Source organism: Sinohyriopsis cumingii, unplaced genomic scaffold, assembly GCF_028554795.1.
Source record: "Sinohyriopsis cumingii isolate HCF-2022 unplaced genomic scaffold, ASM2855479v2 utg000881l, whole genome shotgun sequence".
Lineage (NCBI taxonomy): Eukaryota > Metazoa > Mollusca > Bivalvia > Unionida > Unionidae > Sinohyriopsis > Sinohyriopsis cumingii.
Window position 1 is genome coordinate 926,288 of NW_028315939.1, and position 14,877 is coordinate 941,164.

The following is a 14,877-nucleotide window of genomic DNA, read 5'->3' on the forward strand; positions in this document are numbered from 1 at the left end:
CTAAAGACAAGATTTCAGCAGACATGTGAAATATGTCCTACAATATCCAATGTTGGCAGGCCCAGCACTAGGATTTGCAGGGCCCTAGGCAGCATGCGGGGACCGATGGAAGCAAGCAATGAGCACAGGGCCCCAAGCAAAAAAATTGCATTGTGGAGTTGATTTCCTGAAAGAGCAGGGCTAAGGTGGTTGCCTCGTTCACCTTGCCCTAGGGCCGGGCCTGAAAGTTAGGAATAAACAAATGTTGGTAAAGAGCAATTAATTTTACCCTGATGCAAAAAATTTTGAATCCAAATTGCTTGTTTGTAATATTAAGGGTTTTGCTGCATTCAATAATGAGTTTTGGGATAGTTAGACAACAGTGTACCACTGTTTCACCTACTTTTTCCTCATTATTATACATTGGAGACTGATTATATGGCTGCTGAATGACATCTCAAAAGATAACATTAGGCTGGCTTAACTGCCAAGATAATATCAAATGTCAGCTTTGATAGATAAAGAAGATACAAAAACAAAGACAGGGGAAAATATCTCGATAAAGGGAGAAAAAAAACAGGAAAAGCTAAATAAGGTAGTACAACCTGTATGCATATCATCTTGAAATTATCTTTTCAGCTGATTAAAGTTAATTTCAAAATAAATTTCTCAGTCTGAAAACATATTAGAGTGGAGACATAATGAACTAACTTACTACAAATATAGTGTTTTTTAATCTATAAAATTTCATCTCTTTTTTTAGTGTATTATCTGTTGTTGTTGTTGTTGTTTTAGGGTTTAACCCCATTTTTCAGCAGAAGATAGGCTATACATGGCGGCCAGTATTAATGGTGGAGGAAGAACCCGGGAAGCCCCCGGAAAGAACCACCAACCCACAAGAAGCTACTGGCAAGCTTTCTCACATACCAACACAGGCCGAACCCGTGACTCGAACCCACGCAGACAGAGGTCAGATGGCAGTGATCCGTAACGGTGAGCACTTTAGACCACTCAGCCACTCGGGGTCCCTGTATTATCTGTAATCTTGCTCTCTGCTTAATAATATTCGATGAAGCAAGTCTGCTGGAAAATGTCGTAAGTATTTCTAAATTTGCCCTTGAAGTGTCCAAATCTAATCTTGTTATATACTGTATATATTCACCTCTAAGAAGAGTCCTACAGCCAACTGATCACACCCATCACATAATGTGCCATCAGTTCAGGGTAATTTCAGTTGGGTTTTTTTGAGTAATCAGCAGAACAAATTGCACTAACCCAGAATTGCCATCACATAATGTAAGAGTAGATCTGGTTCTGTGCAGTTTGCAGTCTGACTTGACTTATAAACAAATACATATGGTAAATTCAAAGATAAACAAGACAATGAAATTTCAAATATGTTGATGTTTTGTGCAAAAAACCTGTTAGAGATACAAGTATAACTGCAGTAACAAATGTATGATCATAACTCTGTCAAGCTGTTCTTCATATGCAAAACTTGTTTCACATTATTTCATAAATAAAAATAGCCATAATTTCAGACTTATTTAATTTACAGCAGAGTAACCCTTCCCATCATGCACTGTGTATGCTGTACCTGTTTTTCTCTCCATACAACACTATATCCTCTATGTCCACCACACTGCCAACTGCTTGTCTGACATCACCATTCTTCTTCACATCTACAAAGACACAGAGACATTTATGAGAACAGATGAAAGGATGGAGAACATAATTTTTAAAAAAAACATGCATAATGCATTGATTGGCAAAACATCCACTTTAACTTTTCATATTAACAAACATTATATTTGCTGTATGGTTTCAATGAGATTGAATGATTTAACATAGGAAGGAGAACAACCTGTGAGTATGTTAAATCTTCATATGGATCAGTCATATAATAAATATGGCCTGTACCTCCAAATGATTTCTACTTTACATCTGGGGGCTTTGGTCACCAAATGATGCCCTGTGTGATCTTGATAGCCTGAAGAACGCTAAGTCCTTCTTATACAATGACATAGGTCAAGCAATGGTACAGTTTATTAGATAAAAACTGTTTGCTTCCTTACCATAAAAGACATTTGACTTCAACACAGTAATGCAATTTTCAAACAAAATGCTATCTAAATAGGTGAAGAGTGACAAAAATTACAGGCATACACAACAATGGACTTTTTTTTATCACCATCAAATTTTCAAGAAAGTAACATCATGTAGTGGACCCATTTTCACAGTAATTTATTTCTGATAGATGTTCACAATCCTTTACTTATTTAATCTGTGATTATCTGTTTAAGGATTTTAGGTTTGTCAAGATGGATTATACTATGTGTGAGCAGAAGTAATTCCAAAATGATTAAAGACACTGACTCACTATGGTTGGGTTAGCATAAAACAATAAACATTGCTTCGATTCTCTCCACAATGTATGTTCTGCCTCAGTGCTTTAAGTTGTCAACATGGAGTAGAGTCTATATGATGAAAAGTAATTTGGTCGACATGGAGTAGAGTCTATACGATGAAAAGTAATTGTGTCGACATGTAGTAGAGTCTATATGATGAAAAGTAATTTGGTCAACATGGAGTAGAGTCTATACGATGAAAAGTAATTTGGTCAACATGGAGTAGAGTCTATACGATGAAAAGTAATTTGGTCGACATGGAGTAGAGTCTATATGATGAAACGTAATTTGGTCAGGATTACATCTCAATGTCAAAACCGCAAAATCGAAGCAGCCAAAATATCACAAGAAATTCAGTGATGGATGAAACAGGAAATTCATTGGTTGCAATTATGTTCGAACGGGTATGAATATGTATTCTGCTCTTCCTGTAAACCTGATTTAAATATTTATTATGGTGACAATGACATCCCTTGCCTTGTAGAAACCCTATCTCATAAAAATATATTAACTGAACATAATCTCCAATTTCTTGGAGCAGATCATTCTTCAGATCTAATAAATATTATTTTCCTGTACTTGAAAATCACACAAAATTTCACACACAAACACTACTCACATAGTGACAATTTTCATTGTTCATAAGAAATCACCACCTGTAGAACATGACCAAAGACTGATTTTTAGGCAAAATATGTGCTCAACACTACTTTGAATGAGTACATGCCATGAATTGATTCAACACCTAAGACCTTGATTTAATCCTTTGCAAACAGAATGTAAACCAGATTAAAGTACATGTCACTAACTGCCATTGTAATCTATAATGCTTGGAAGGAATGAGGAGTTTGTCTTCATCTATAATACATCAAGTGATATTCATTTTCCAGATCTGATGATCATTAATGAGTGGTGAATGTGATGATAATGATGACAATGAAGGTGTCTGCAAATTACACTTAAAGTTGTAATGGGTATGATGATATAATGTTAATGCATCAGTTTGTTTCATGTGGATAACCTTGCTGATATTAAAGCAACATTAGACCCAGACATAATGAATCTGTAGCAGTTCTGGCAGGCAGTCACCAATCCGAATCTATCAACTGGTAGGAAACAGTTTAAACATTTGGTGGACTCAGTAGAGTTGTCCTAATATTGCCACGTTACACTCAGAGAATGGCCATTTTCCATTCTGAGGGTAATTCCATTTGGTGCCAGAGGAAACCTGGATCTTATAACAGTACACATCTCGTAAGTGTTCAGATTAACGATGATGTGGACTGCTACCAATATAATGCAATTAATGATCTCCTACAAAAGTCTAATAATTCTTATGGTACATATAATGAAAGTATGAATGGCAACAATTTACTGTGAAAGGACTGTTATTTCATCAGATGATATGCATATTTTAATATTTAGAAAACATAAATTTGTTCAATAGTTGTAATTTTGTTAACATTTGCATGCTATATCGGGTAAATAAAAATCCTCCTTTTTTGCGGTTGAAACTCATTACCATTTCTAGGAAATCTCTTGATCTGCCATGACTTGTCTTTTCTGTCACATGTACACAAGTATAACTTCTTTGGTACCAATTCCTCTCTCTCTCTCTCTCTCTCTCTCTCTCTCTCTCTCTCTGAACTCTCTCTGTGAACTCTCTCTCATATTCTTGTGTGAACAGATTTTATTATTTCGTTGAGGACAAACTAGACACAATAAAAGACTTTTGGTACAAGCCTCTTGTTGATATGACCAACAACTCAAGACAATTAGTGACAAGTGTTATGACTCTGTGGTCTTAATGAAAGTAACAGGAAAAACCAAAACCAAACAAATTTTTTATTTCACCAAATAGTATATTTCCTAGAATATGAAGTGAAAATTTAAAACGAGCTCACAGAATTGTGAACTAAATCCTATACTGACCTAAAATTTGTATCACAAGTCCAAAATGTGTTTGTGCATGTGTGTGAGAGAGAGATTTAGATTTTTAACGTAGTATTAATTCTCCAGTAGAGCAGTTTATAGTGAAGTCGAGCACTGGGATATATATATATATATATATATATATATATATATATATATATATATATATATATATATATATATATATATATACACACACACACACACACGACACAAGATTTTTAACATAGTCAATGTGGCACAGTCATTTTGTTTAGGTCAGATTGGAACCATTTTCATTCAGGACCAACTATATATTATAATTAGTCTTCTGATGAAAACCTCTTTTCAATATCACTTTCCATTAAGTAGCAACAGCAAGTTTTTCAAGATGACTGCTATTGTGACCATACCGTAAGTCAGATGACTGCTATTGTGACCATACCGGAAGTCAGATCACCAACATTTCTATTCACTGTTTGTCCTTCAAGTTCGAAGATGACCATAACATCACTAACTGGTTTATTTTTGTTACTACCTGAGTGGATCTGATCAGGCAAAACTGTCCATGGCACATCACATGGTACAGGATACTACTTGGGGCTGCTTGATCAAGAGTGTATGTGCTACGGTTGTGAGATTTACTCTGCCTGTGCTTCTACAATGCCACTGCAATTCTCTTCAGTTCAAAGCTGGTAGCTCCAGTATGGATTTGACTGCACCAAGTGGAGCAATTCTGTGTGATATCTTCCCAAGATATAGTGTCAATATTGAAATGTTTCAAGAATGACTTGAGGGAAATCTCCTAAGCAATTCTTCTGATGACCCTGAAATCACTTTCCTCCTTCAACTCACCATAGAAGATATAATTGGGTAGTCACTCAACTGACATTCTAGTAATGTGGTCTGTCTGTCTCATCTGTGATTTTATCAGCAGATTGTTGATGCATGGAATGTGCTAGTGCAAGAATGAGAATGTTTTTTTTCCACATGAAAGCTGTAAACTGTCCAGGTTTTACATGCATAAAACAGGGTCAGCTACACAATGGGTTTGAAGACCTTTAGTTTACAGATGTCTCTGAGATTCCACACACTTATGCAGTCTGCCAAAGGCCACTCATGGTTTGCAATTCTGGCACTGGTTTCATCATGTATGTGAACTGTGTGTGGTAATGTACGGCCAAGATAGTTGAACTTGTCCACTGCAAGCACAGTTTGGCCCTCTACTGTGATGAAAGTTTTAGTAAGGCTTTCCTGGTGCAGGTTGGAGCTTCTCCGTTTCCTTTATACTGAATGTGAAACTGAAATTGTCCCAGGCTGAAGAGATGGTCCATCCTCTGATGCATGTCAGACTCAGATTTGGAAACAGTCATCACAATCACTTCCTGTAATTTAGTCTTTGCCTGGAGTAACTTCACATTGTAAATCTTGCAATCAGTCCAGTCTCTGATGTCAATCCCAGTGTCCTAGCCACAGAACACATCAGTAAGTATGATTGAGAACATCATACTAAAGAGAGTTGGGACCAGCACACAACCTTGATTCACTCCATTTGTGACCAAGAATGGTTCAGAAAACTCACTGTTGTTTATGATATGAACAAGAAATCCTCATGGAACTGCTGAACCATTATGATGAATTTCACTAGGCAACCAAAGTTTGCCATGATCTTCCAAAAGCCCCCATGAGTGATAGTGTTAAAGGCTTTTGTCAAGTCGATGAATATCACGTACAGGTTGGTGTTCTGTTTCTTGCATTTTCACGAAATGCAAACACCAGGTCTGTGATCCCTAGTCCTTTTTCCAAATCTGCACTGACTCATCATGTCATTCCTGTCTGCATAAGACTGAATTACACCCGCCTTGTTGCAAAGTCATGAGTTTGCATTGGAAGGTCCTCTTGGTGTTATTGAAGACTGCCTTCTTTGATGAAGTGCTGTCTTCTAAACAACCTTTATGTAGCTGGTGTTTTTCAGTCAGTATTCATTGTATGGCAGCACTGTTCTCATCAAAGCAATCATGATGTTTACGTGTGATAGGACCAAGGGTTTTGGATGCAGCTGAGTACAAAGGGTTTTGGATGCAGCTGAGTACATTGAATTTCTTAAGGATGCCCATTTTCATCAACCTTTTTGGAGTTTTCATCAATTCTTTCTAGCTGGCTGCATACTCAGATCTTCAACAAATGCATGTTTCACTTTGGAGACACTGATCTCTTGGGGCACTTTTCTGCCTAGTTGTTACCTGTTAGACTGAATTTGGATACTGAGCTTGGAGACTATGAGCCTTTGGTGCTCTTCTCATGGCCTTCATGACTGATATCCTGTCTTTCTCTTCTCGTGGCCTTCATGACTGATATCCTGTCTTTCTCTTCTCATGGCCTTCATGACTGATATCCTGTCTTTCTCTTCTCATGGCCTTCATGACTGATATCCTGTCTTTCTCTTCTCATGGCCTTCATGACTGATATCCTGTCTTTCTCTTCTCCTGATGATGATGATATAGTTAGTAAGATGTTTGGAGCATGGGTGCATTCACAATGTCCTGTTGCAGTTTGGCAGGGGGGAAGACTGTTATGGTGCATTTCTTCTTGCATTTGCCAAAGCCAATTCTGCCAATGACATCTGGCCATGTCTGGTGATCTGTGCTAACTTTAGCTTTGAAGCCACCAAGGACAATGAGCTTTTATGCCTGTGGTACTTCTGTGATAAGAGATTCAAGGTCTTTATAACATTTGTGCTTGATCTCATCTGAGTTTGTCATGGTAGGTGCATAGGTACTTTGTGATAGATGCGCGTCTTTATCCTTATAATGGGAGTTTCATATGCATTTAGTCGGTCATTCATGCCCTTTGGAGGATTTGTGAGATTGCTGACTAGATATGATTTGATGGCAAACCCAACACCAGCTTCGCAAAACTCTTCTTTACTTCAGCCATGCCATAAGAGAGCATAACCAGCTCCTACTTCAATCAGCTAGGTAGTTTCACTCAGGGCTGTTATCTGGAAGTTGAATCTGACTTATTCTCTCCCAACTACAGCTAATCTTCTCTCAGGTCTATCTGCTCATGTACTGTCCATTAGTGTCTGCACATTCTAGACACCAATGGTGAGTTGCAACACTTTTGTCTTCTTGTTAGATTTTTGACTAAGTTAGGATCCCCATCAACCATATTATATTGACCAGGGTTAAAAAGTGAAGCAGGCAATGTTTATGGCACCTTTGTAGCCCCCTCCTCATGCTATGGATGTGAGCAATGTGATCCTAAAAAGTTCCACAGCTGCCTTGGTCCAGTGAAAAGCAACTCTATGCCCTGAGCTGCATGTGTGGTATGCAGCTACAGCTCCAAGTTTATCCAAATCTGCTGCTTTGATGCTCATCCATCACCACAGGACTTGAAGGTATCAGGTGGGGGAAAGAGAATGATGTTATGACTTGCATGTGAGTTGGATTTAAGTGAAGAAAAGTTGCACAGAGTCCAGATGTCTGGACTAGAGTCTGCATGTAATGGATGGTCATCAAATCATATTGTACCTGAGCTTATGCCTGCACTGTCCACACAGCTCTTGCCATCCACATTCACAGACAGGAGGATGATCATCTCAGCTTGGCTGCCTGATCTGCCAGAGAGGACTTTCCAGAGGGAGCAGGGTGTAGTTGTCCACAATGAGTTAACAGTCACAGGCAGACTGTCTACTGTTACAAGTCCAATCTGACTCTTTATTATTTTACATTTAGTACCAAACAAACATCACTGAAAGTCGTCGGGTGTAAACCTAATGATGATATGACTTTCCATCCAACAAAGCAAAGACTGGCACATTTGGGACTACATAGACATCATCACAATTCTTGTGAAAACCCAATGCCAATGTGACATTCTGTTCAGGAAGAGTAGTGATAACAATATTTTCCAAATGTCTGCCATGCCAACTATACTGGATATCAAATCAGCAATATTTTCATTTAGGACCAACTAGACATATTAAAAAGTCTGTTTTGTTGTGAAAATCCCATGCTGACAAGACTTTCCATTCAAACCAGAGTAGCAAGAATTTCCAGATGGCTGCTGTAATGGCCATAATGCATATCTGAGCAACATAACGATCGGATTAAAATCATATCTCCACTACTGTACATGAAGATCTGAAAGTGACTGCTTAAGGGTTATGTTCTGATGTCTTTTGAATTAGCCAATGGAAATACAGATGTCAAAAATCCAAAAGTGAATGAAATCATTTGGCACACATGTATGCTCATCAACCACACTGCACAGTCTCCAAACGCAAAGATATAAGACTCAGCATTAAGAGGTTAGTGTTAGGACTGGTCGGCCTGGTGTCATGTCTGCGGCATGATGCCCCAGTGCTAGACATCACTATAAACTGCCACAATGCAGACATCCTAGCGATCTGACAGAAAAATTGTTAAAGCTATGTTAAAAATCCTAATCACACACACACGCACACAATGAAATCCACAACATTCTTTTACCCACATACATGTAAAATATTAAATTCAAATTAAAATCATGGAGACTTGACATCACACAATAAGTACTTACATGAGGTTTTTCACAGTTAATTTTAATACTGGCTACAGAATAACAACATAAACCCTGATTTGATGTAAACGTATCAACTGCTAGATCTTGGTCTGAAGTGGTTACAGCTAGGTGCTTGTTGTACTCAGTCATATACATACAGTACATAAACATCAGAATGCGACCTAGCCTATGTCAAATGTACTAATTTTCAAATGGTCTTTCTGTGCCTTAAATAGACAACATTCTGCACTTTCAATCTGAATAGAAAAATATTTGATCATAACAAATTATATCAGTCAGTAAAATTATGCAGGCAATAACCTTTCTGTAACAGTAGGATAATTGGCAATTATGTCAATTCATTGTAATTTACAACATTTAAACTTCAGAAAATTTTTGCAACTTTAGAGAAGCAAATGAATTCAGTAAATTGTAATCACACACTAATAATAACCTATAATTACAATATCTGAATTGCTATGCAAAATATCATATGTTGCAAAATTTCTGAATTGACTTAATTTGGGAAAATCAAATGATGCTAAGATATTTTGATTTACATTATAGGCAAATCAAAGTGTGAATGATGGGAAACAGCAATATTATAGCTGTGTACACAGATTTTATGTTAAGAAACCCTTAAACTGATGGTGGTAGTGCTGTGAATAATATCTGTTGTCTTATTGCATTGACTTGCAGCCAAGAAAATGTCTGTCCGCTAATGCATGAATAATCAATGCATCATCATAAGCATGTCACTTAAGTCAGTTTTTCTCATGTGAAATAAACTCCTTAAAAAGTGTTGTCCAATAATATTGTTGCAATACCCATATATGATTAAAAGGAAGTGCTCACCACTTTGTTCAAAAATGACAAAGAAATATCTGGTGCTATACACACATCTCTATCCTTGGATGCATCTGAGGGGGTGCAGCTGCTGAAATATGCCTAGAACATTAAGATGTTCTGGGAACCTACCATCAAGCATGCCACTTAACTCTGTGCATTGAACTGGGCTCAACCATACAGGGAGAGAGAATAAACCTCAACTGTCGAAATTATTCAATACAAAGACAGCTTACTAATCTACAGCATTTGCAAACCCTCCCGAATACCATCAACTTATTGACATTTCAAACTAAATGGAAGCCCTTGATGTAAACAAGCAGACAGACTGCTTACTGTCCTTTTTCTCATTTCTAGAGCAGTCCTTTTCATTTAAGACTGTGTTGCCTGTGTCCAATATTTGTAATGTCAAGTTTTATCATTTCTTCAAAAAATTTACCAAAATAACAATGAGGAACAAATGTTTTTCCAAGAGATGAAACTAGAAAATTTAAATAATTATTCAGATTATCAAAGACAGTGAAATACATTACACCTGTTGCCTGAAAATGTACACTTTCCCATATAAATAAGGATATTGTGTTACCAAAGAAACTCCCGTCGTATTTGAAATGCCAAGAAGCTGACAGTGTTAGGGGCTACCTGGCAACAATCATGTTAGAATTTATAAACTGATCAATGAAATTACTAAGTTTTGTGCATTTTTTTTATATATCCTAAATACTTTTTGTATTTAAAATTGGTTGGGAGCATGGAACAAACTGGGGGGGGGGGGTGAATATTATAGTACACTGTATGTTGATACATAAAATGGGTGCTGTGTTTGAATCACTGATGTGCAATTATTACAAGGAACTTGAACTTTGCAAAATTTACCAAAATGTAAAGTACATGTATTACATCAAACATGACATTCAAAAACAAGAGGCCCAACAAGCTAGATATTGCTCACCTGATAACTAAAACCAATAAGCTTTTGAGAGCAAATTTGTAGATGTAGTGAAAATGTGTAGGGGAAAAAAGTTTGAAACACTTAGTCACCAAATTGTGAATTAAGGCTAACAAAATAATAAATGCATTTCTATAGAATTTGCATGCCATCTGATTTTTTTTGCACCCTTCCTACTGTTTTTAAAAACAAAAATCATCAAGAATAAAAAACGCACAAAAAACATTGCCATCAATTCATAATTTCTAACCTGATTGTCAAAGTTCTCTTTGAGATAACTGGTTCCCATAATTTGAAAATAATGACCCTATTAACAAAAAAAATGTTTACAATATTGCTGTAACAAAAGTTCATATGTTAAATGAAAATTACATATTTTTTAAACAAAAACAAAAATATAATTTTTAGCAATTTTATTCCAAGAATAACCATCAGAAACCTATCACCACTGCAGCAACCTGGAAAAAGCCAGATTTATCATAGAGAACATGTGTCAATGCTGTGGTTTCATGATACTAACAAAAACCACACTGATATGTACTATTTATTCTACCTGATAAACATGTCAATGGATTAAAGACATCATAAATGTTATACACAAATTTTTTTTTACGCATCATCTTCATACTGATTCCATGCTGGTATGGTTTGTTAAGTTTGCCAACATTTCAAAAGGCAATAAGCTTTGACCTCACACGCAACATAAATGTCAGAATACTAAAATGGGGGAGAAAGGTCAGAGGAAACTCAGACCAAACGACCGTAAACCATACATATGCACATGTCAAAGCACCATTTTAGTCCATGGTCATCAAAATCCCTATTATGATTAACCATTCTGTCTTTAGAATCATGCAGACACGGATTTTGTTCCAAGGTTCATATCTGTTGTAAAAACACCCTGCTTGCACTGTGGCACAGTGGGTACTGCTTTAAGTCATCTGTCGGTCGAATTATGATACATAAAGACCGGCATGAGTGAGGTTTTTGTCTTTTTGTCTAACTTAGTTACATGTATTTGGGTTTTTTTCAAATGACATGATGTTAAAAACTGTTTGCTGAATCCTTTTTTGCAGTTAATTTCTGGAAAATCAATAACTGTTTTTCGTGTGAACTATTTTCAAGTAATGTTGGTGATTTTCCAAAGCAAGATTTTTTCTTTTAAATTTTTAATAATTGTCATATTTATGAAATAAAGTGTTGTTAATCTAGATAAAGCCATGGCATTTTGTATTGAGGGAAAGACTAGTGAAGATTCAGCAGGACTAGTGAATTTCTGAATCTAATAGTGCTTCTAGCTACAAGGAAATCTGTGTTAAATTCAAGGCCTGCATCCAAAGAAACATTCCTACCAATCATAATCAAAGTTGGCTGAGCCATACAAAAGACAACTGTTATGACCCTATGGTCACTAAGTTACAGAAAAGAGTGAAAACCAATAAGTTTTGTAAATTTCAAAACATAATTTATTTCCTAATAAAACAAAGTGAAAATTTTAAAAGAACTTACAGTAATGTGAATTAAATCCCAAATACAGGTAAAACCCATTCCAATGTGATGCTCAGGGTCCAAAGAATAACATCGCAATATAAGCAGAATCACGTTGACAAATTTGTTTAAAAACTTCTCCGTAGAAAATGTACATTGAAATTTCAATGTCATCAGTTTCAACTAACCTCTTGATCATATAATCTGCTAGGGATATAAATAATATGCTTTTCCGAGAATGTCTTTAGGATGTTAAAAAGAGAGGTCACCTTAAATAAAAAAAATGGGAACCATGCTGCCACAGCATTATAAGCAGAATCATGTTATAATGAATCGTGTTATAACAGGTTTTACTTGTAGTCCAAAAAGTTTTATCATCAATCCCAATGAATAAAGTTCTGATACAATTCCAGTGGTGTTCAAATAAGATCCAGCACTGAAGGTGCTGATGTGCATGTAGTATCGAATGTACTACCAGTGGCCTGAAGTGTGATGATGTTCTAACAGTCTCAAATTAACAACAATAACAAAATTCAAGATATCTTTATTTGAATTTACTATACATAACAACACAAATGATTCTGCTTTTGATGTTATTGCAAGAATGAATAATTTTTCAAGTAAACAAGACTATACTATTGTAACTCAATTCTGTCTGGTTCATCTCAATATCTACTCCAGAAACTTCAAAAAGTTAAAAACACAGCTGCCCGGATCATACTTAGAGTACATGATCAAAGCACATCTCCCCGCTGCTCTGTACCCAACACTGGCTATCCATTCAATCCAGAATCAAACACAAAATTTGTTCTCTGTGCTACGTTTCACTGACGGACTCTAGTCCAACATAGCTATCTGACCTCACCCATGTGTACACACCAACAAGATACTTAAGCTCCTCTTCTGACAATCACATACTCATTATTTCCACTATGAAAACAAAGTCATATGGACAGCATTCTTTTGCATACCAGGGCCCAGCAATGTGGAATGAATTGCCCACTGAACTTAGACACAAAGACACAGTGATCCCATTCAAGAGTGCTCTCAAAACTCACTTATTTCGACTGCAAGAACAAACTTAAAGACCTAATAATGTTTCCTACCTTAAATATTCTCAGCATGTTTTTTATGTTTTCTAATTTCATGGTGTTTGTTTTTGTAATCATATCATTATATGTTTTTTATCTTATAGGTGTTGTCTAATGTTGTAAAGCACACAGAGCTTCTAAAGATTAGGTGCTATACAAAGTCCTCATTATTATTATTATTATATAAAAATCTGACACAAAAGTGGAGCCAGGATGTAGGTCTAAAGTTCATTCCTAGAAAATTCCAAGTTGTAAACAGATCAAGTCTTACTAAAATTATAATAAACAACATGGGATACATCTGATACAACAGATTCTTCATGTGGGAATTCCAATATCCTAGACCCAGACCCAAATAAACATGTTTACCTTTACTGACAATGATCCTAATATTTAACCTACACTCCAAGAGAAATATTAGCTATGTATTATTTATTTACAAAATAAAAACACCAATGTCAGGTCCACAGTGAGCTTGATTTTGGACAAGGTCAAGTCCAAAATACATTGATACAAAACCTATAAACATGGAGAAAGCTAACATATACAAATTAAATACACTTAACACAACAATTTCTTCCAAAAACAACACTGACCAATCTGGATAAAAATTATTGGGATTTTTCCTTAGTCTACTAAATTTGTGTTCTGGGTGGCTTTCTAGCACCAGAGTGGCTTCCACAGAAATCAAAATGGAAAACCAATTTTTGACTTCTGCTGCAGAAGGCTAAGCCACCATTGTTCAAACATTTAAGGGTAATGTTTCTTAACACATGCTCTGTTAAAAATTGTGTTTGAGGTGAATTCCCTAGAAAATGTGCAACTTTCAAAGCAAATGGGTGAGAAAAAAATGACTTCTCTGAGCCAATTTTGATTAAACTTGATAGGAGTGTTTCTCAGGATGTTTTATCAAAATTTTGACTGGGGTGTCTCCCCTAGCAATATTGTTTCCCACAGCAACCATATCATATCAATTACCCATAGCAACCATATGAACCATGTGGCTTCCTTAGAAACCAGTTGGAAAATGTAGTTTTGCAGAGGGCAAAACTAATTTTAAATATATAATACTTTCCTGTTACTAATGTGCTTTGCTATCCTTTTCTGAGATGTCAGTCCAAGATAAATATTTCCTGCAACTGGTAAATGGAAGGCTAGAAAAGAATTGAATACAACCCCAGTCTGACACCTTTGTGGATGTGTATATCTTCCTCTTCTGACCTGGATCATGATTATTGGACATCAGATCAAGTGGAAGGAGGGAATCTTTGCAAAAGTAGGCAGTATGTATTACATAATTAAAACAGTTTTTATCCCACCATAAACCTACACTTTAATAGCACTAATATATTACCTGCTACTACAGCATTGCTGAATTTACCAGTCAAGTCTTGGATGGATCTCTTTAAAAATAACAAGGAAAGTATATTCAACAAAACATCTTTATTATGGTTTAATGGAAACAACAAGAACACTGTTACCTGAAGGGTCTATATTCTTAACAATTATATCAAGTAATTTACCTTCCAAGTGGTTGTAGTAGAAGCAAGTCCTGGAGTTGACCTTTGCTCGACACATGTGTACCTGAAAGAAGATAATTAACTGCTTAAATACTTTCATTTATAGATCACAAGTTACAAAAAGGTCAAAGGCAGTAAAA

The 14,877-nt window shown here is 36.1% G+C and overlaps 1 protein-coding gene across 4 annotated transcripts in view; it reads right to left on the bottom strand.

Moving 5' to 3' along the window:
- LOC149773124 (regulator of telomere elongation helicase 1-like) overlaps positions 1–14,877 on the bottom strand; it is a 240,161-nt gene that overhangs the window by 150,806 nt on the left and 74,478 nt on the right. For all 4 annotated transcript variants that reach the window (XM_089946787.1, XM_089946786.1, XM_089946788.1 and 1 more), the window contains 2 exons: positions 14,741–14,801; positions 1,577–1,661 (listed from right to left, as the gene is read on the bottom strand). In XM_089946787.1, the coding sequence (XP_089802913.1) occupies positions 1,577–1,661; positions 14,741–14,801 (146 nt within the window). The remainder of the gene's footprint in view (positions 1–1,576; positions 1,662–14,740; positions 14,802–14,877) is intronic.